The sequence below is a fragment of the Gopherus evgoodei genome, chromosome 3 (genome assembly GCF_007399415.2).
Source record: "Gopherus evgoodei ecotype Sinaloan lineage chromosome 3, rGopEvg1_v1.p, whole genome shotgun sequence".
NCBI lineage: Eukaryota > Metazoa > Chordata > Testudines > Testudinidae > Gopherus > Gopherus evgoodei.
This window is the reverse complement of record NC_044324.1, coordinates 180,217,269-180,240,529: the sequence shown is the minus strand read 5'-3', so window position 1 is coordinate 180,240,529 and position 23,261 is coordinate 180,217,269. Positions and strand designations below refer to the sequence as shown.

The 23,261-nt window shown below is 43.8% G+C and overlaps 1 protein-coding gene across 1 annotated transcript in view; it reads left to right on the top strand.

Annotated features, from left to right (window-relative positions):
* The window catches only part of PPP2R5A (protein phosphatase 2 regulatory subunit B'alpha), a 100,759-nt gene that overhangs the window by 27,539 nt on the left and 49,959 nt on the right, over positions 1–23,261 (top strand). The window contains exon 2 of the mRNA XM_030557564.1: positions 13,343–13,539. Coding sequence (XP_030413424.1) covers positions 13,343–13,539 — 197 coding nt within the window. The remainder of the gene's footprint in view (positions 1–13,342; positions 13,540–23,261) is intronic.

Below are 23,261 nucleotides of genomic sequence, written 5' to 3'. Positions count from 1 at the left end.
GCCTCCTTCAGCATGGCAGGACCTGGCATTAAGTTCTTCGGTGTGCAGTGCCCTGGTGGTAGTAGTGGAGGCGGCAGTAATCCAGTGGAAGCACTTCAAGTCCCAACAGCTGCAGCAGTGCTCCTAACCTCCTTGGCCAAGACGGACTTTTACAGGCTGGGGGGGTGGAATGGCAGGAGGAAGCCATCCAACCCCCTGTTTTGGTAAAGCCAGGGACCTACCAAATCATTGTCAGGTTCTAAGCAGGCGTTTTGAAGGGATGCCTGAGGATGGTGTACCGGACTTACTCTTGGATCCTTCCCCATCCTTTTTTAATCGTTTATCCCACTTCCACCATGCATAGTCCCAAATAACCTCGGACTGCTGGGTCCTTCGCACAGTGGAAGTGGGATACTCTCTCCAATTTTGTTCCTTCCCACCCTCCCACCCCCCTTCCTTGTCCCTCTCATGAGCAACTCCTTATTCAGGAAGTTCAGGCATTCCTCGCCATGGGGGCAGTAGGAGGTTTCACGGGAACTAAGGGGCAAGGGGTTTTACTACCGATATTTCCTAATCCACAAGGCCAGAGGGGACCTCCGGCCCATTCTGGACCTGCGCGGGCTCAACAAATTTGTGGTCAAGTTGATGTTCCGCATGGTCTCCCTGGGTACCATTATCCCTTCCCTGGAGACTGGTACACTGCCCTTGACATGAAGGATGCGTACTTCCACATAGCAATTCATCCGGCACACAGGCACTTCCTGCGCTTTGTGGTCAACTGCAAACATTACACCTCTACCTCAATATAACGCTGTCCTCGGGAGCCAAAAAATCTTACTGCGTTATAGGTGAAACAGCGTTATATCAAACTTGCTTTGATCTGCTGGAGTGCGCAGCCCCGCCCCCCCGGAGCACTGCTTTTACAATGTTATATCCGAATTTGTGTTATATCAGGTCGCGTTATAGCGGGGTAGAGGTGTACCAGTTTACGACCCTTCCATTTGGCCTTTCCACAGCCCCCCCGAGTGTTCACCAAGTGTATGTTGGTCGTGGCTGCCTTCCTCCATTGACGGCGGATGCAATATATCCCTACCTCGATGACTGGTTGCTTTGGGGCTGCACCAGAGAGCATGTGCAGTCCCATCTCTGCCTGGTCAGGTATATGTTCGAATGGCTGGGTCTCCTCCTCAAAGTAGCGAAGTTGACCCTAGAACCGACCCAGAGGATAGAGTTCATCGGGGCAGTCCTGGACTCCGTTCAGGCGCGGGCCTCCTACCAGACTCTCGTTTCCAAGCTATTGTGGGCATCATTCAAGGCCTTCAGCACTTCCCGACCTCAACAGCAAGGGGATGCCTGAGTCTTCTCAGCCACATGTCTTCATGTACATACTTGACCCAGCATGCCAGGCTCTGGCTCCGGCCGTTACAAGCATGGCTCGCCTCAGTCTGCCGCCTGGGGCGCGACAGCATGAATTTGGTGGTCACTGTCCCGGAGCAGGTTCTTGCCTCTCTCTGCTGGTGGCTCAATTCCCAAGTGGTGTGTGAGCGAGTTCCTTTTCACAGCCCCCACCCTTCCTTGTCCCTGTTCACGGATGTATCAGCTATGGGGTGGGGTGCTCATCTGGGGAACCTTTGGACTCAGAGCCTGTGGTCGCAGTCCGAGCTATCCCTCCATATCAATGTAAGGGAGCTAATGGCGGTGCGCCTTGCTTGTCAAGCCTTCCAGGTGCACCTGTAGAGTCATTCTGTGGCGGTTCTCACTGACAACACCACGGCCATGTTTCTCCCCTCTCTGCCAGGAAGCCATTTGGCTGTGGGAATTCCGCATGGCCCGTTCCATTCACTTGGTTGTGTCCTTTCTTCCCGGGATCCAGAACATGCTGGCAGACCGCCTCAGCAGGTCCTTCCACTCGCATGAGTGGTCTCTCCGACCAGATGTCGTCAACCCCATCTTTCAAAGGTGGGGTTTTCTCCAGGTCAGCCTGTTTGCCACCCGCAGCAACAGGAAGTGCCCAGCATTCTGCTCCTTCCAGAGTCGCAGCCTGGGCTCCCTCTCTGACATATTCCTGCTTCCCTGGACGGGTCGCCTGCTCTGTGTCTTTCCTCTGTTCCCCTTCATGCACAAGGTCCTGCTCAAGATCTGCAGGGAGGCAGGGAAAAGGTGATTGTGATAGCTCCAGCATGGCCTTGCCAGCACTGGTACACCACGCTGTAAGAGCTGTCGGTGGACGTTCCAGTCCCATTGCCTCTTCTTCTCAACCTGCTCACTCAGGACCACGGTCGCCTCTGTCATCTCAATCTGTGGTCCCTCTACCTCATGGCTTGGAAACTGCATGGCTGAACCCCACGGGGCTTCTGTGTTCGGACCCAGTAAGGCAGGTCCTGTTAGGCACCAGGAAGTCCTCTACTCAAACCACGTATCTGGTGAAGTGGAAACGGTTTTCATGTTGTGACCAGCACCGCACACTCCCCCTCCAGGTGCTGGTGCCCCTCATTTTGGAGTACCTCTTGCAAGGCCTGGCGGTGTCCTCTGAGAGGGTTCACCTCACAGCCATCTTGGCCTTCCACCCGGGTGTGTCTGGCTGATCTGTCTTCGCCAACCTGATGGTTGGTTGCTTTGTCAATGGCTTGGGCTATCTCTGTGCTCAGATCCAGCAGTCTGTACCTGCATGGGACCTTAGCCTAGTCTTTTCACGACTCATGGGGGCCACGTGCTCCCTGCTGTATCTTTCCTGGAAGACATCTTTCCTGGTCACCATTACGTCAGCGAGATGCGTCTCTGAGTTGAAGGCCCTAACCTCAGAGCCGCCTTCCACAAGGATAAGGTACAACTCAGACCTTTTCTCCCGAAGGTGGTGTCGGCCTCGCACACCAGCCAGGATATTTTCCTGCCTGTCTTTTACTCCAAACCTCCTGCTGGTACCTGGGAACAGTGACTACATTCCCTCGATGTCTGCAGGGCCCTAGCTTTCTATATCGAGTGCACTAAGCCGTTCAGGAAATTGACCCACCACTGCAATGAAGTGCCAGGCTGGATGAAGGGCCTCCCGGTCTCCTCTCAAAAATTTCCTCCTGGATCATATACTGCATCTGTGCTTGCTTTGCGGCTGGCCAACATGCCGACCCCAACTCTCACCGCACACTCTGCTAGGGCCCAGGCCTCATCAGTGGCATTCCTGGCTCAGGTACCAATCCAAGAAATCTATAGGGCAGCGACTTGGTCCTCGGTGCATACTTTCACCTCGCACTACGCCATCATCCTGCATGCCAGACACGACACGGCTTTCAGTAAAGCAGTACTGCAGTCAATATTCCTTCACTTAGACCCCACCTCCTAGGTAAGACTTGGGAGTCACCTAATTGGAATCAATATTAGCAAGCACTTGAAGAAAAAAACGTTTCTCACCTTCGTAACTGTTGTTATTTGAGATGTATTGCTCATATCCATTCCAAACCCACCCTCTTTCCCCTCTGTCAGAGTAATTGGCAAGAAAGAACTGAAGGAGAGCCGGGTGGCAGTCGTCATATATGTAGCGCCATTCAGGAGCCACTCCTGGGGACTCTACAGCCGACCCAATGGATGCTGCTAGGGGAAAGACTTTCCGACGGCCATGCACGCAGCACGTGCACACCTAATTGAAATGGATATGAGTAACACATCTTGAAAAAACAGTTTCAAAGGTGAGTAACTCTCTCCCTTTTTTTTTATTACTGTCTGAGTTAGAGATGTTAGTGCAATGTGTTTTCAAGGCTTTCTTCAATATTTTAGGGAAGATGACCAAATATTTGTTTTTGTGACTTTCTGAAAGTTGCTTCTAAAGTTGGCTTTTTGTGCACTGTAACAATTAGTCTTGACAGTTAAACCACTGGGACTGCTCAGATGTCTTTATCTGCTTTTTTGTTACTAATTAAATTACAATTTGAGAATTAAAACTCAGTTTCTTCATTGATAAGTTCAAATGAGTAAGCTGCATTACAGTTACAGCTCTTATGTGCTTTCTAAACTATTTTATAAGAGCTTCATTATGTTGTAGGTACTACGCAAGTGAAAACAGATTTCCATTTGAGGAATGCTATCATTTTAGGGGCTTTGCCAAGAAAAGCTACATGTCCTGTACTGCTGTGGCAGTTTCCTAAATTAGCCTCTTTGGATTGCATCTTCAACACGTCACTGTGATACGGTAATACTGTGCTGCTATGATCGGATACTTACTCAAACCACCCATTGTAGAATAATAGAGGAGACCCTAATCCTAACTACATACATTTTAATTTAGGAATATCTGTAAAAATACTCCTCCTTTGAGTGCTTGCTCATGTCAATTCCAAGTAGGAGTGTGTGCGCTGCGTGCACAGTTGCCAGAAGGTTTTTCCCCTAGCAGTACCTGTTGGGTTGGTCCAGGCACTCTCTAGAGTTGTGCCTTCATGGCTCCGCATATAGGGCTCCGCCAACCTACCTTCTCTCCAGTTCCTTCTTACCACCAGTGATGGTTCTTGGAGTTTCCTCTTTCTCTCTCGTTTCGAGTGATTCCCGTAGTAATTTTCTTCAATATCTATAAATAGTTAAAATACATTAGTTAGTTATAAGTGTTAGTTTGAATCCTGGTTAGTATGGGTTTCTCCCCCGTTCCCTTCCCTCTCCCAGGGCCAGGGCATGCCTCGGTCCCAGGGGTTTAAACCATGTGGGGTCTGCCAGAAACAGATGCCAAAGGGTGACGCACACACCTCTTGCCTGAAGTGCCTGGGGGAATCCCATCAAACAGACAGGTGTAAAATCTCTAAAGGATTCTGCCCCCACACCAGGAAGGAAAGGGACCACAGTGTTTATATTGCAGATGGAGGCAGCCCTACAGCCACAGTTGGAGTCAAACCCCATGGACCCGGCAGTGCGCTCCTCAGCATCGGTGCACAGCACACCAGCCTCAATCATGGATGCGGCACTAAGGAAGGACTCTGGGGTTAGAGACTGTCAGCACCAATGCTCCCAGAAACCAAAAACTGCCTTGCAGTTGGAATCTTGGCACTGTTCTCAAGCACTGGTGCCATGCAAGAAGTACAGGAAGACTGGCAGGGGTGCTTCCCTGCTTGAGTGCCTGAGCATGACTTTGCTGAAGGAGTGCGACCTGTACCAGCCCACTCCTTGCCTGTACAGCAGCTGGCACTGTCGACTCTGGGCCCACAGAGGGGTTGGTCGAGTCCAACGCCAGTGGAGGACTTAAACCTTCCCTCCACACCAAAGACCTTTGAGGTAGCCAGGGACCTCATAGCCCTGATGGGTCCATGCTCTCCTGACCAGCATGAGAGATCATCAGCACCGAAGCCTCTGGCACTGTAGAGACCACCGGTGTCGTCCAGGTGTAAACAGGCAATGACAAGACATTGCTCATCCTCTCCCCAGCACTGCTTGGCACCATGCAGCCTTGGTCGCCGCGCCCAAACCCCTGGGCATCTGACTCTGAGGCGGACTCCTACATGTCAAGGAGGACCTGGCACCAGGAACAGTGACAATCCCAGAGACTGGAAATGGTACAGGCCTCTCCACCTGTGCCATGGCCAGTGCAGTGGCATATGCCAGTGCAGTTGCCCTTCTGGACCCCATGGGCATACTATCAAACCCAGGGGTCCGTTTCCAGGTGATCCTTCTCAGCCACATCTGATGGATGAGCTGCATCCAGGACCAGGGAGCACTCTCGTGGCACTGCTATGGCTACCACTACCGGCGCCGCCAGTAGTGCATCACCATCACCATGGCGGGCATCATGGCCAGTACTGCAGTCAGCAGCACAGCCGGCGCTGCATACAGCATCAAGTTGGGCACAGCCACAGATGACTGGGATTGTTTCAATGAGCTGGATGGGCAGAAAAGTCCCACTCTGGCCCAGGCCTCCTCATCATCTTTGCCGGATGAGGCAGTGGCAGGAACCTTTTTGGGGCCTCCCTCACTGAACAGTACAGCCCACCTGGAACTTTGGGCACAGAATCTAGGTATCCAGATGGATGAGGTCACTGAGGTGTTGGACCCTATGGTGGACATCTTAGCGCCCGTGGGCCCCACCAGGGTGTGGCATTCCTCTGATTAAGACCATTCAGGAAACTACTAAGACCCTATGGCAAACACTGGCCTCTCTGACCCCTGCAGTGAAAGGGGTCAAAAGGAAATATTTTGTGCCTTCCAAATTGTACGAATATCTCTTTACACATTCCCCACCAGACCTAGTGGTAGCGGTGTGGTCAACGAGCGGGAGACATAAGGGCAGCAGGGGCTCGCTCCCTGGGCAAAGGACGCAAAGAAGCTGGATCTCTTTGGGAGGAAGGTATACTCCACCAGAGGGCTTCAGCTTTGTATTGCAAACCAGCAGGTGATTCTCAGTTGCTACAATTTTAAATCCTGGGATGCAATGTCTAAATTTATGAGCTTGTCCCAGCAGGCTCCAAGTTCGAATTTTCAGCCTTGGTGGATGAGGGCAAGGACCCTCACTGCAGGCCACAATGGACTTGGTGGACTCAGCAAGTCCTCAGGGATTGCAATGTGCCATTGCTCCTAGCTGCAGGCCTCTGGCCTCCTGGGGGAGATTCAACAAACTATTTAGGACCTCCCTTTCGAGGACTCCACTTTGTTTTCAGAGAAAAGGGACTCAAAGCTGAATAGCTTGAGTGTCTCCTGAGCCACTCTGAAATCTCTGGGGCTGCATACACCAGCCACCCAGCATAAACACTTAAGTCCAAGCCTATGTCCCAACTGTATCAAGGGAATTCTACGCAGGACTACAATAGGAAAAGGGGCAGAAACCAGAATCAGCATTGCCAGTCTCAACCCCGTAGCAACCGGGGGTCAGGGTCATTGAGACAACCCCTGGGCCCTAGACAGGCCTTTTGAAGATGTGCCTGGGGTGACATACCAAGCCAAAGCCTGGATCTCTTATTACTAGGGCTGTCAATTAATCGCAGTTAACTCACGCGATTAACTCTCTAATTTTTTAATCGCGATTACATTTTTTATCTCAATTTAATCTGAGTTTTAATCACACTGTTAAACAATAGAATACCAATTGAAATTGATAAATATTTTGAATGTTTTTTCTATATTTTAATATATATTGATTCCAATTACAACACAGAATACAAAGTGTATATTTTTTATTACAAATATTTTTGTTGTAAACATGATAAAGTATTTTTCAGTTCACCTCATACAAGTACTGTAGTGCAATCTGCTGCTTATGATGAATTAATAGGTCTTAAGTGTGGTAGATGGCAAAAAGAGAACAGTCCACAAACTTAGTATGCATTTTATCCTTTTTGCTTAAATAGTAACAGAGAGCATTCTAACAGAGGCAACACGTTCCTTCTTTGAATTAATATCAAACGGTTGGCGTCATGTTGCTGGTTTAAAAATGATTGAAGTTGGAAAGTTACTTTAGAACAAAACAAAACAGTGAAGGGAATGGTATTTACCATTTTTTTTCAAGTTTATATCAGATTACTCAACTGAATACTCTTATTAAACTATGGGGTTTTGTACCTTATGCTGTGCTTGGCAAAAATTTGTATACAAGATTCAAGTTATGCTTGACTGATCCAATCAGCAACACCAAGTCAACATTTACATTTTTTCTACCAAGAGTACTTAAGTCTATGAACAAGCAGAGGTGAATAGCTGTTTCTTGAAAAGTTAGGAATTGTGCATTTGATTCACCATCTCTCTGAAACTTGTCTTTTTCAGAGTTTTGCAAGGTTGTTGAAGCAACAAAAAACTTGAAGGTTTTAGGGGAGGATTTTCAAAAGTGTCTGTTACTTTAGGAGAACAAATTCCATTTACTTACTGGTTCTTTCTGGAGCATTCACAAGTGTGTTGGAGGTAGCGATATCACATGGTGTGGCATAGGAAAGGAAATGTGAATAAGTAAAAATGAAGGAGTGAGAAATTAGAAGGATAGAAATGAGGATTTTGTGATAGAGTGTACACAGAAATAAGAGATTCTGTGAATGACAAATATTTTAAATCAAAAATGGTATGAGGAACATGGTAGCAAGGAGAGTCAAAAGCTTGAAAGGGCACATGGCTGTTTTTTACTTACAGGCAGTTGTACAGCATTATCACTATAGAATCCAAGTACATCATAAACTAATCATAACTCTCATTTTCTAAAATTCAGTAACTTTCACTTTCCATTTCTTTACTTGAAGACTCGGAAGACGAAATGCAGTTATTTCCCTGTAGTCATCTTTTCTCTGTACAAATTCTGTTTATTTCTGAAGCAAATTGTAATCTAATTTTCTAAATCTATTATACATTTTTCCACTGTCATGTGACTGACAAATCATGAGTGGGTTTGTTCATTTCACTGTTTTTAAGAAGCAGATAAGATTTGTAATTCAGCTTTATTATATGTGGTTTTGCCAGAGTCTGATAGAAAGATTTAACTCCCAAGCGGAGATTCCAGGATTCTTGGTAAGATGCCAGCCCTTTTCCCTTTCCAGCACCTGGAGAAGGACTAAACTGGCCTTCTCCAAGACACTGTTTCTGGGTCTTGGTGGTGACTCCCCATGCCCCCAAATCTTTTTGTATGTGCATCTAGCTAATACATATCTGATAAATTGTTCAAATATTATGTATAGAAGCTTTCTATCAATAGAAACATTCTATTGGAAGATGTGGGAAATCACGAAAACCATAAGGGTGGACAGACTTTGTGCTATTCTAGAACTAAAAATAAATGTTCTACATATTTTAAGATGTGTGACTTAAAATCACATTTGCATTTTGCTTGCAGATAAATTTAACAGTGACTGGGGCATTATTGAAAAATTGGGCTTATAACATTTTGCAACTCGATAACAGAAATAATAAACTTTAGTTTTGACTCTCATTTTAATGCATATGCTATGAAAAACGCATTCTAATTACTCTCTCAGAATTGCCTCTTATTCTGAGAACTGTTGAGGCTTTCAGATTGAGTGATAGTTTTGTTTGAACTGTGATCTTCAGTAAAGATCTAAGAAGAATTTTTTTTCTTGTGCACAGTAGTGTTCAAGATGTTAAGTCATCCTCTCTCAGTATAGTTGCCAACTGTCTAATGGCACAAACTGAAATGCCCCTGCCCCACCCCTTCTCTGAGGCCCTGCACCACGCTCATTCCATCCCCCTCCCTTTGTTGCTCACTCTCCCCCACCCTCACTCACTTTCACCAGGCGGTGGCAGGGGGGTTGGATGCAGGCTGTGGGAGGGGGTGTGGGAGAGAGTTTGGGTGTGGGAGAGGGTGCCACTCTGGACTGGGGCAGAGGGTTGCGTGCAGGCTCTGGGAGGGAGTTTGAGTGCAAGAGAGGATGTGGGGTGTGGGCTCTGGACTGTGACAGGGGTGTGGGAGGGGATGAAGTGTGCAGGCTCCAGCCAGGCAGCGCTTATCTCGGGCAGTTCCTGAAAGCAACCAGCATATCCCTCTGGCAATGGCTCCTAGGCAGTTCCTGGCCAATGGGTGCTGTGGAGTTGGAGACTCGGGGTGGGGGCAGTGCAGGGAGACTCCCAGGGATGTGCCAGGTGCTTCTGGGAGTGGCAGGGAGTCTGCTTTAGCACCGCTGTGCCGCCGGACTTTTAGCGCTTAAAATCTCCCCGTTTGGCTTCAGTAGCCTCTGGGAGATAGCCTGATTCTGGGAGACTCCTGGCAAAACCAGGAGGCTTGGCAACCTCATCTTTCAAACATGCAGGGTAGCTTACACTGTACTTGCCTAGTGTAATACTTCCAGTCAGTCTACCTTTATGGATCAACTGTTAACTGAAGCTAATGGGTGGTTACTCCATTACTTCTGCAGCAGAGAGAACTTTTAATTACCTGCCTGAAAACATATTTAAACAGAAGCTCTGGGCAAATAATAAAAATTATAGGTCTGATTTGGTAAATACTCTTCTAGAAAGGAAAGGCTTTAAAAACTAATGTAAGCTTTTTATTTAAACTAGCTAGTTACTTTAGCCTCATATCAGGAAATAAGTCAGGTGAAAAGTTTGTATAGTGAATTTTTACTTTAAAAACCCTTAAAACCCACTGTAAATACAAATTATTTTAATAGTGAGTAAAGTAATTTAATTCCTCTGTGTATTGAAAATATTTAGGAAGCTCATATCATTTTAGTATCTTGGTATCATACAAAATACATTGAAGTAAATAGATATTTGTAGTCTACCACCAAAATAATTTGACAGTGAAAATAGAGTGCAGCAATGTGGTTTGTTTTACTTTTTGCCTTACTTTCACTTTTTAGAAGCATCTTCCCCAATTACTGTATTTCAATTTTTTAACCCCCACATTTAAATTGAAATTTTTTTTTGGTTGGCAATCTCTACCTTAAAATAAATATTGATCTGTTTTTCCCTTTTTATGTAAGGCGTTGTCTTTTTTCTGAAAAAATTCTCCCCATGATTTAATATGTGGTGGCAGCGGTGGAAATACTAATTTAGACAGGTTCAGTTGGCCACCAGTGCTTTTACCACAGTATATCATATGCACTTTCATATCCATTCATTCAGACTATTTTACCTCATATGCATTCAATTGAGGAAGGAGGCTCAGACAGAAAGGATTTTCTTTTTTCTGGAGTCACCTGGGGTTTCCAGAAACTGTAACTGTACATCAAGGCTCTGAAAATGAGGCAGCCAGGAATACACAAAGGGGATATGTTTTATCACAAAACAAGAGAATCATTGAGTCATTAGACTTCTGTCTTCTATATCATTCAAAGATACTGGTCTGTCCACCTATGTAGATTACCCTCCGGAGTGAGAATGGACTCTCACAAAACTCTTCTGGTGAGTACTTACTCAGCAAGATGGACAAGAAATATCTCACAGAATGAGTAGATCTGTGGTAGACCCGTGCTGATGGTTTCTTGGTCTTAGTGACTAGAGGCTTGCCACTCACATAAAGAGACACCATCACTGATCTTTGTTTCTCTTTGAGGGAAAACTCTGCTAGTGAGGGATGCTTTCGCCATCCACAGGGAAAGAAGGCATGTGTGGCAATTCACCTGTACTTCTGGTATCAAAGTCTTGGTCAAGGTCGTGGGGCATGATTTTATTATTCTAGAGTGCCAGATGGATGATTCTCCTTAGAACGGCAGAGTCCCATCCTGATAGGCTGAGAATGTTGCTTTGGACAATTAGAATGCTTCACTCTGTCCCAGTGCATGAATGCAATTAATTCCAAATAGGGTACAGAACAGTAGATATGGTATCCCCAGGGTACATCTACACTACCCGCTAGACACGATAAATAAATCCCCGATTGCTCTACCGTTGACTCCTGTACTCCACTGTGGCGAGAGTCAGAAGCGGAGTCGACGGGGGAGTGGCAGCAGTCGACCCCATGCCGTGAAGACGCGAAGTAAGTCAATCTAAGATGCATCAACTTCAGCTACACTATTCTTGTAGCTGAAGTTGCATATCTTAGGTTGATTTCTCCCCCCCACTCCCCCGATCTGATATAGTTGGGTCTGGAGGTCAATGGTAATCCTAAACAGGAGAGCTCCGATTCCTTGTCACAAGAAGATTTCAGTCAGCCACATTATCCATGCTAAATACATTTTCAACCATTTTTATTCAGACATGACCTGTAGGAAGGAATCCCACTTCATTTTCTTCTGATAGAATCTATTTCTGAAGAATGTGGAGCTTGAATTCTTCTTCCACCTTCAGGGGTTATCTTTCAGGATGACTCCTACTGAACTGAGCCGAGTGTGGGGGTAGGGTGGGGAACAAGTTGTTTGCACTCTTGTCCCTCACTGGATTTAAGTATTTTCACTCTACAGCTTTTATTATTTCACATTATTGGGATATCACTGTTTACTTTTCAAGAGTGAATTTTGCAATGATGGTGTCTGTACAAACTTATTTGTATGTAACTGGAGTCTGAGAACTCTTATTTCTCCCTTTAAAAAAGAAGGAAATATTTTGGGGCTTTTAAGATATCTAAACTCCTCCTTCTGAGCATACACCAAAGCCCTTCAGCTGGCCTAACTGTAGAGGGCCAAAAATCTTAAGAGCAAGGGGAGTTTCCTGCATGGCCCACTCTGGCAGCATGTGTCACAAGAGTAAGAATTCTGTATATCTTCAGCGAAGCAGTTACTAAAGTAGTTTTTCCTTCTCTTGATTTGCTTATATTTTATGATGTGGCAATACCAATTTGGACACTCCACAGGACATGCCAATATTGATCAGATAGTCAAGGTAGTGTAGGCTAACTTCAGCTGCTTTTCATTTCTGAAAACTCTCAATTGGGTAAGCCTGCCTGTGTGCCCAGAGAGAGAAATAGGAGTGAAAATTCTGCAGCGTGGCACACAGTATTTTAAAAGACTGACAGGTGAGGGGACTCTTCCATACTGGTGTTGCCAGAATACAAACAACAATTAGTGAGAAAAGGGACCTGACCCACCCCAGGCTTGAATTCAGTTAAGTGGTGTGAAATTGAATTGATTTGTCATTAACCATAACAACTCTGCCTGCTTTTGTTGTGACTTTGTATGCAAAAGTCAGAGGGTCACAATATTTTGAGCAAAAAATATTTATTTTCCAGTAAGTTTAATATGGTTTAGTAAGTAACTGGTACTCTAAAACTATTAAAATCACTCTGCCATAGATCCAAATTGTAGCATCAATGGAAGAATTTTGCTCAGTAGCAGGCTGGGAGGATGTGCAAAGAGTGATGCTTTATGAAAATGCTATCATAGTCATGACAAACATATGGTCTTAAGTGATCACAAATTGTTCAAACTGTAGAATTTAAATAGTAAAATAAATTAATTCATTAAATTTCTCTAGTCTAAGATGTGAAAATCCAGGATAAAATAGTTTCTGTGAAATACCAGGGTCAATTCTCCACTGACACATTGATCCTATGATTGCAAGAGCTTTACCTTGGTTTTTTTAAGCCATATGTATCTGCTCTGCAGATTTTTTAATTTTTAAATCAACAATGTAATAAAGAATTAGTGGATGGAATGCAACAAATCCATGGTTAGTGGTTAGTTTCATGATAGTGGTGGGAGGTGTTGATACTTGTTTTAAGTTTTTTGTGTAGAATACATTAGTTTTTTAAAAAGTATAATTTCTCTATTCATTAATTACATTTTATATATTTCCCATTTAAAATCTCTTACTCATTGTGGATATATTATCAAAACCTCAGTTAAATTTCATGTTAGTGGCACAAACAATTTTGATTTAAGATGTGACAGTATTGAACATTGATCTCTCGTGCTTGCCACCCAAAAGTAATCTTCCTTATTAATACTGAGTTATGGCTGATACGATATTTAGAAATCAATGCTTCAGTTTCTAAAATCTTAAGTGGCTTTTTTCTTTTCTCTGCTTATAGATGCCACCTCAAATGAACAGCAAGATCTCTTTTGTCAGAAGTTGCAGCAGTGTTGTATACTGTTTGACTTCATGGACTCTGTTTCAGACCTGAAGAGCAAAGAAATTAAGAGAGCCACATTGAATGAACTGGTTGAATACGTTTCAACAACTCGTGGGGTGATTATTGAGTCAGCATATGCTGATATAGTGAAAATGGTAAGTAAAAACTGAAGTTGAACAGTATTTATTTGATATATTTTAAACAAAATATTTCTTAGTGATCATTAGCTTCTGTCTGAATTTATAGTAGTTGCAGAGCATTGCTGTGGCTGACACTGCCTGTAAATTTAGTATAGTTCATTAGTAATCAACTCAAACAGCCAAAAAAATTATTCAGAAAGCTTTGAATTTGTCAAATCTGAAAAGTTGCTTTATTTGATATAGCACAGTAAATGTAGTATAGCTGCATTTTTAGATGTGACATATGAAGAAAGGTAGCTTCTGGATAAACTGAAAAATTATCCCACGGTTGAGAAAATTAGAACTTTCTGAGTTGTTCTGCCAGTGCTTCCTCACTTGAGAACTGCAATAGGTGTTTGGACTCTTAAGGGTGAGTATCGGAGCTAAAACTCCGGGAGAGATTCTCACTGAAGTTAGAATCAATAGAAGGGAAGTTTCTCTACAAGGAGGAAGGAACTTGTCCTACTGAGAGTAAATGAACTTACAACTACCTTAAATCGTTTAGGTGTAACTGTATAGTCTAGAGTCAGCATAAACTGATGAGTACTGCAGAGCTCTTTCTGTAAATTACTGTGGTTATAGAACAAACAAGGAATTATTTACAATTGTTATCCACAGTAACGTCTGTTTTTTCTATTTGATGTTCTTCTCTTATGTAAGCGAGAGATGTTTGTGTTTCAAAGCAATCTGTGCGTCTCATTCAGTTTTTGACATATATATTCCATGTATTTAAATCTTGATTGACTGATAGCTCTTTTAATTTATCAATCTATAGCCTTCTAAGCAACAGTTTGAAGACTTTTAATATAGGAGAAAAAAATTTGTTCTTAGCGCTCTCTTAAATACAGGGATCTGTAAAACCTCAGTCTGTCATTGTGACTTGAAATGTAGTAGTAATTCTGATGGATTGACAACTTCATAAGTATGGTCTACTATCTAGTTTTAGAATAATTCTTCCCCATACCTTGTTGAACCTATTTTTTTCCCACTTTCCTGTTGTAAAACTAGCTAAATTTTCCTTTCTCTCCTCAGTGATTGAGAGATTCTAGCTGGGTGTTTAAGGTGAAGAAAACTGACATTAGGCAGTAGAAGAGGGTTAGGTATAGTGAAGAGGCCAATAGGAAGACTGTTGGATGGAGGACAGGCGTATAGGGGAGTGGAATGAAAAGTTGATTGAAAAGTGGTCAAAGGGAAAAAGGTATTGAGCTCAGAAAGTTGAGACAGAAGATAGCATGATGAATCAAATTCCTGGAGATCTACTGAAGATATGATCTGGGAGAGTCACCCAGAAATACAACAAGAAGCATCTTCAATAGAGTATCTCCTCCACCCTTTTTGGATCTCATGAGAAACCTCTACCCTGGTTTCCACCGATATAGCCCCTAGCCACTTATCCTTAAAACATACTGTCTTGGCCTTTTTGGGCTCCTTGGGGACAACCAGATAGGAAACCTTCCTCAAAAAAATGTTTTTTGAATGCAAAAGAATAGCACAAGCATGTAGGGACAAAATCAGAAAGGCTAAGGCATGAAATGAGTTACATGTAGCAAGAGACAAAAAAAGCAGTAAGAAGTTCTTAAATATGCTAGAAGCAAGAGAAAGATGAAGGAAAGTGTAGTCCCCTACTTAATGGGAAGGAGAGCTAATAATGAAATCAGGAAGGCGGAGGTGTTTAATGCCTGTTTTGCTTCAGTCTTCACTAAAAAGACTAGATGCTTAACACAGTTAATATTAACAAGGGGGAAGAATACAAACGAAAACAAGGAAAGAACAGGTTAAATTATATTTAGATAAGTTAAATATATTCAAGTTGGCACAGGGCGTAATGGAATCAACCTAGGGTACTTAGGAACTAGCTGAAGAACTCTTGGAATTGTTAGCAATTATCTTTGAGAACTCATGGAGGACTGGTGAGGTCCCGGAGGACTGGAAAAGGGCAAACATAGTATATCTATCTAGCAAAGGGGGGAAAAAAGAACTGGGGAATGATAGGTCAGTCACCCTATCTTTGATACTCAGAAAGAGACTGAAATATATCATTTAGCAATCAATTTGTAAGCACCTAGAGATAACATAAGATAACATAATAGCCAACATGGATTTGTCAGGAACAAATTATTCCAGCCAACCTAATATTCTTCTTTGACAGGGTTACTGGTCTAGTTGATGGGGGAGAGCAGTAAATTTGATAGATTTTATTTTAGTAAGGCTTTTGACACAGTCCCACATGACATCTCATAAAATACAGAAATGTGGTCTAGATGAAATTATTCGAAGGAGGGTACATAACTGGTTGAAAGATCATAACCAGAGTAGTTATCAGTGATTCACAGTCTAACTGGGAGGACATATCTAGTAGGTCCAGAGTCAATGGCCAGACCCAGGACAGACATTTTCAATAATGACTTGGAAAGTGGAGTGGAGAGTCTGATTATAAAATTTGCGAATGACACCAACTGGGAGGGACTGGAAGCATTTTGGAGAATTGGTCTGAAATTAACAAGATGAAATTCAATGAAGACAAGTGCAAAGTAGTGAACTTAAGAAGGCAAAGCAAATGCACTTAAGGGAGAAGTGGTGGATGTGATATACCTAGACTTTAGTAAGGCATTTGATACGGTCTCGCGTGATATTCTTATAGACAAACTAGGAAAGTACAGATTAGATGGGGCTACTATAAGGTGGGTGCGTAACTGGCTGGATAACCGTACTCAGAGTAGTTATTAATGGCTCCCAATCCTGCTGGAAAGGTATAACAAGTGGGGTTCCGCAGGGGTCTGTTTTGGGACCGGCTCTGTTCAATATCTTCATCAACGATTTAGATGTTGGCATAGAAAGTACGCTTATTAAGTTTGCGGACGATACCAAACTGGGAGGGATTGCAACTGCTTTGGAGGACAGGGTCAAAATTCAAAACGATCTGGACAAATTGGAGAAATGGTCTGAGGTAAACAGGATGAAGTTCAATAAAGATAAATGCAAAGTGCTCCACTTAGGAAGGAACAATCAGTTTCACACATACAGAATGGGAAGAGACTGTCTAGGAAGGAGTATGGCAGAAAGAGATCTAGAGGTCATAGTGGACCACAAGCTTAATATGAGTCAACAGTGTGATACTGTTGCAAAAAAAGCAAATGTGATTCTGGGATGCATTAACAGGTGTGTTGTAAACAAGACACGAGAAGTCATTCTTCCGCTTTACTCTGCGCTGGTTAGGCCTCAGCTGGAGTATTGTGTCCAGTTCTGGGCACCACATTTCAAGAAAGATGTGGAGAAACTGGAGAGGGTCCAGAGAAGAGCAACGAGAATGATTAAAGGTCTTGAGAACATGACCTATGAAGGAAGGCTGAAGGAATTGGGTTTGTTTAGTTTGGAAAAGAGAAGACTGAGAGGGGACATGATAGCAGTTTTCAGGTATCTAAAAGGGTGTCATCAGGAAGAGGGAGAAAACTTGTTCACCTTAGCCTCCAATGATAGAACAAGAAGCAATGGGCTTAAACTGCAGCAAGGGAGATTTAGGTTGGACATTAGGAAAAAGTTCCTAACTGTCAGGGTAGTTAAACACTGGAATAGATTGCCTGGGGAAGTTGTGGAATCTCCATCTCTGGAGATATTTAAGAGTAGGTTAGATAAATGTCTATTAGGGATGGTCTAGAGAGTATTTGGTCCTGCCATGAGGGCAGGGGATTGGACTCGATGACCTCTCGAGGTCCCTTCCAGTCCTAGAGTCTGAGTCTATAAAATGGAGAATAACAGGATAGGCACTAGTACTGCAGAAAAGGATCTGGGAGTTATAGTGGATCACAAATTGAATATGAGCCAACAATGTCACAGTGGCAAAAACGGATAGTATTTTGGGGTATATTAACACAAGTGTTGTATATAAGTATAGGACGACGGTTGGCAACCTACGGCACACTTGCCAAACACGGCACGCAAGCTGATTTTGAGTGGCACGCTGCCACGGTCCCGGCCCCCAGCTCTACTCAGCGTCCCCCCCCCACTGCTCTCCCCTGCGGGGGCAGGAGGCAGAAGCTTGGTCCTGCGGCAGCCAAGCTTTCCCCCCCTCCCCCACTTCACCACGCTGGGGTGGTGTTTTCCTGTTCCTCCCCCTCTTCTTCCCTGCGCCCGTCAGCTGATGGCCCTAGCGATGGGAAGGGGAAAAAGTGGCAGCGTGCTCACGGCTCCATAGAGGAGACAGAGAAGAGGTAGGGACAGGGCCTTGGGGAAGAGGGTGGAACAGGGCATGGGCTGGGAGCACCCCTACAAGCCAAGCACCCCAGCCCTCTGTCTTGACCCTCCCACACACACACTCAGCCCTCTGCCCTGACCCTTGAACCCCCAAACACCCAGCCTTCTGCCTGCACCCCCAGCCCTCTTCCCTGAAGCCTCCCCACACACCCAGCCTTCTGCCCTGCACCCCCCACCCCCTCTGCCTTGACCCCTGAACCTCCCCCCCCCCCCAGGTCTGGAGTCCCGGTTGCAGGCCCCTCTCAGCCCGCTGCTGGCCTAGGTGAACAGAGCCCCAGGCTGGCAGCGAGCTGAGCAGGCTGGCTGCTTAAGATCAACATTTTAATTTAATTTTAAATGTAGCTTCTTAAACATTTTGAAAACCTTGTTTACTTAAACAATAATTTAGTTATATAACATAGACTTATAGAAAGAGACCTTCAAAAATGTTAAAATGTATTACCGGCACATGAAACCTTAAATTAGCGTGAATAAATGAAGACTTGGCATATCACTTCTGAAAGGTTGCTGACCCCTGGTACAGGAGGTAGTTTTCCCACTCCTCCTGGCACTGGTGAGGCCTCAGCTGGAGTATTGTCCAGTTTTGGATGCCACACTTTAAGATGTGGGGAAAATTGTAGAGTCCAGGGGAGAGCAATAAATGTGATAAGATTTAGAAAATCCAATTCATGAGGAAGAGTTAAAAACACGAGGCAAGTTTAATCTGAGAAAAGAAAACTGAGAGGAGAACCTGCTAAATCTTTAAATATGCTAAGGGCAGTTCTAAAGACTACTGTGATAATTCATTTTCCCTGTCCACTGGAGGTAGGAGAAGAAGTAATAGTCTTAATCTGCAGTAAGAGAGTGTAGGTTAGATATTAGGAAAAACTTTCTAATTTTAGGGATAGTTAAGCACTAGAATAGGCTTCCTAAGGATGTTGTGGAATCCCTGTCACTGGAAGTTTTTAAGAACAAGTTAGACAAACAGCTGTAGGGAATGGCCCAGGTATATATGGTCCTGCCTCAGCATAGAAGTCTGGACTAGATGACCACCTGAGGTCCCTTCTAGCCCTACATTTCTATGATTTTGTTTTTCCTTCAATCTGAGAGCCTGTTCTTTCCTAAAACCATAACATACTGTTATCTGGCTTAATGGAGACCGGTTTTTGAACCCGTAGCAAACTGCTTTTATTCCCTTCTCCTTCTCTCCATTGGTCTGTGAACACTGACTTTTTAGTATCCATAACTGACATCTGTTACAGGGTAGGGGAAATTCACACCCTTATGGCAGGTCCATTTTACAGTGTTCCATAAAGGTAAGGTGACTCTTAAGTCTCACTCAAGTTCCTGCTGAGGACAGTGTCAGATTGAAATCAATCAACTGATTAAAATGATACAGTTTTCTTCCCCAAGCCCCACCGAAACAAGGGGCAAACACAATTGTTGTAGTTAGGGCTTTTCATGCTACCTGGACAAGATGAAATCATTCAGAAGTTCCCATAAGGCTGTCTGTAGCCTTTGCAGATAGTATTAAGAGTCAAAAGCCATTTCCTCCTAAAGGTTGTGTAAATGAACTTCTAACTGTATTGGATCTTATTATCCATCATGTCCCATCAGTGAGAATTGCCACATAGTTTGATAAAATCTGATGTAAATAGTCCAGATGAAGCTTCAGACAGAAGACTGAATTCACAGTATATGTCATTGGCTGGCATTATCTGTACTGTTTGTTTTTTGTCAGCAGAAAGAGCTGGGAGTGTATTGTATTCCAGTGACCTTAACATTTAGTGATACCAGGAGTGTTTATGCATTAGGCTTTTGTGCCAAAAATGTCCTCCTGTTACCACTGCCATTTCAGCCTCGCTGGTTGCAGTAAACAATAGCAATGTTAGTGTAGATGAGATTTCAGGTGGCTACTAGTAATTTAACCATCTAAGTGTACTCAGTGTAGGTTGGGCATTTGACTGGTCCAAAAATAATCAGTCAGTTGGCAAGTCAGACATTGGTCAGATATTGTTGAATGTTGAAAACAGTCAACTATTTTAAAGCACTAATGTATTAGAATAGTAACAAAGAGTAAGACTTTATGATCTCCAGTAGGCTTAGCCTTAGCCTAATAAAATAACTAAGTTAAGTAACTTAGTTTTTGTAAACTCAGAAAACTGCGAAACACAATGAAATTATGTTCTAAAAATGAAGAAATAATTACTACTTTTTTTAGCAATGTTAGGTTGTCATTTAAGTGTTAACATTATTCAAGACTGAACAGTTACAAAAAATAAAATAAAATTAAACAGAAATAAACTAAACACACAGGAAGTATTAAAGAAAAGTCATTTAAAATGTATTTGTATGAGGTAGGCAGCAGGCCAGCTCTACAGACAGCTTAATGGCTTTTCATTTTTTTGTTGTGTTAGAGGAAGGAGGCTTAATAACTGAACCCTCTTCTCCCTCCCCCATTCCTTTCTGAGTTAATTACAACATGTTTATCTAGTCATTTTAGATCCTATGCTCTTCAGGATAGGAACCATGTCTTTTAACTTGTTTAATGAGCTTTGTAAACCACTATGTACATTAATGGCCTGGTATACAAATAAAGATATACATATATATGGTGCTTATTCTAGAAGATTGCAGACAATCAAGATGTTCAATTTTTTTCAATACAAGTAGCACTAGCATGTAATAAAGTGAGTGATCAAGCTGTTTAGGTCAGCTAGCAACAGATAGCACCATGATGCAGTCAAAATGGCAGGCCATGGCTTGCATCAGCATTGTTGCCCAAATATTTGACTGTGATCAAATAATAAGTGGTCTGTTGACATTATTTGACTAGTCAGTTGACTGTCTCTTGCTTTATATTTAATCAATAGACACACATGGGGGAGTACAAGTGAACAATGAGGCAAAATTGGCCAGTAATAGAGGCAGTGGGCTCTGCAGACCAACAGCCTAACCTTTATCAAGTATTTTTGTAGACAAAAGAGTGTTTTTGAGGAAGGTTCTGAATTTGGTTAATGAGGTAGCTTTGCAGCTGTTTACAGGGAGCACCTCCATGCATGTGGCAAATCATGTGAGAAAGCACAAAGATGCTTGGTTGTTGGAAAATTTAACAAGTGAATGATAGAGGCTGGTATCATGGGCCGATCAGAGGTAAGCATCCACAGCTCAATAGTGAATAAGAGATGACAAGTAGGGTGGGGATTGACTATAAAGCGCCTAGAGAGTGAATACAAGCAGCTTATGTTTGATATGATAGAAATGCAGGAGCCAGTGTAAGAAATCACAGAAAGAGGTGACATGATTAAAACAGACTAAGCAAATGATGTTTGCAGCAGCACTCTGAATGGATATGGGCAAGATTGCATTTGTCAAGGCCAGAAAAAAGGAAGCTACAGTAATCAAGACACAAGATGAGAGCTTGGATGAGTTTTAACTGGATGGATGAGAGAGATCTTATTTTTGAGCAGTTCAGAAAGAATCAGCAAGATTTAGACATAGCTTGGATGTGAGGATCTAGCGAGAAGCCTGAGTTGAGGATGATGCACATGTTATAGGCCTGAATGACAAGTAGGATGGTGGTAATGTCCACAGTGATTGAGAGGTTCAGGGGCCAAGGTCAGTACTTTTGGTGGCAGATGCTCAGTCTTTTTCTCAAGATAATTCCAAAGGAGCCTGCAAGAGTAACAAAAGGATCTCACAATACTGGGTGACTGGGCAACAAAATGGCAGATGAAATTCAGTGCTGATAAATGCAAAGTAATTACATGGCCAACTATACTTTCAAAATTATGGAGTCTAAATTAGCTGTTACCACTCAAAAAAGAGCTCTTGGAGTCATTGTGAATAGTTCTCTGAAAACATCCACTCAATGTGCAGCAGCAGTCCAAAAAAATAAAAATAAAAATGCTACCAATGTTAGGAACTATTAGGAAAGGGATAGATAAAAAGACAGAAAATGTCATAATACCTCTGTATAAATTGATAATACACAGAAATACTTGAATACTGTGTGCAGTTCTGGTCACCCAATCTCAAAAAATATATATTAGAATTGGAAAAGGTGCAGAGAAGGGCAACAAAAATAATTAGAGGTATAGAATAGCATCCCAGTCTTTTTAATATCTCCTCATACAGACTTTTCAGCTTGGAAAAGAGACAACTAAGAGCAGATATGATAGAGGTGTATGATATCTTCACTGGTGTGGAGAAAGTGAATAAAGAAGTGTTATTTACTCTTTCACATAACCCAAAAAAACAGGGGTCACCTAAGGTCCTCTAAGCTGCACGGCCACGCAGCAGGCTATCAAGAGTGGCACAGGCGGGGAGAGTGTCGCTGTGTTGGCCCAGCCCGGCCAGAGCTTCCGCAGCTGGGAAGAGGTACCCCTCCCTCGGCCCTTAGCTGCTGTGGCGAGAAGGGGCTTCGGGGAGACCCCTCTCCCAGCCGCAGCCCCAGGGCAGCCTGTACCCCAAACTCCTCATCCCCAGCCCCACCTGCAAGCCTTCATCCCAGCTGAGCACTCACCCCCGGTACCCTAATCCTCTGCCCTGGGCCTGAGCCCTCTCCTGCACCCCAAACCCCTCATCCCCAGAGCCTTCACCCCCAGCTGGAGCCCTCACTCCCTGACCCCCTGCCCCAATCTTGAGCCCCCTCCCATACTCCAAACTCTTCGACCCTACTCCCGCCACACATCATCTCCATATCGGAGCACATAACAAAATTCATTCTGCACATGGACATAAAAAGGTAGAGGGAATACTGGGGTCACCCAATGAAATTTAAGAGGCAGCAGGTTTAAAACAAAAAGCACACAACGCACAGTCAATCTATGGAACTTTTTGCCAGGTGATGTTGTGAAGGCCAAAACTATCACAGGGTTCAAAAAAACTAGGTAAGTTCATGGAGCCTAGGTGCATCAGTGGCTTTTAGCCAAGATGGTCAGGGATGCAACCCCATGTTCTGAGTTTTCCTTCCCTCTGTTTGCCAGAAGCTGGGAGTGGATGACAGGGGATGGATTGCTTGATTGCCTGTTCTGTTCATCCCCTCTGAAGCATCTGGCATTGGTCACTGACAGAAGACAGGATATTGGGCTAGGTGGACTATTGGCCTGACCCCGTATGGCCGTTCTTATGTTACGTTGCTCAGTCTTGCTCACTATTGCGCTGCTTAAGTGATGCAATAGGAGTGGAAGCCACCTACAGGAAGAAGGTCTTGAAGGGGAAGCTACCCTTCAAGCAAACTTCTCATCTCCACCAGATGAGGCTGTAATGCCCCTCACCCCCATCACTAGGTGATAATTTTAAGAACTTTCTGGATCTTACCAAGAGGGTAGCAGATGATCTGCAGATTCCCTTACAAGAGGTGGCAGATACACATCACAGGCAGGTGGATATTCTGCACACCTCGTCATCATCCAGAATTGCCCTCCCAATTAATAAGGCGATTCCAGATTCTGCCGAAGTCATCT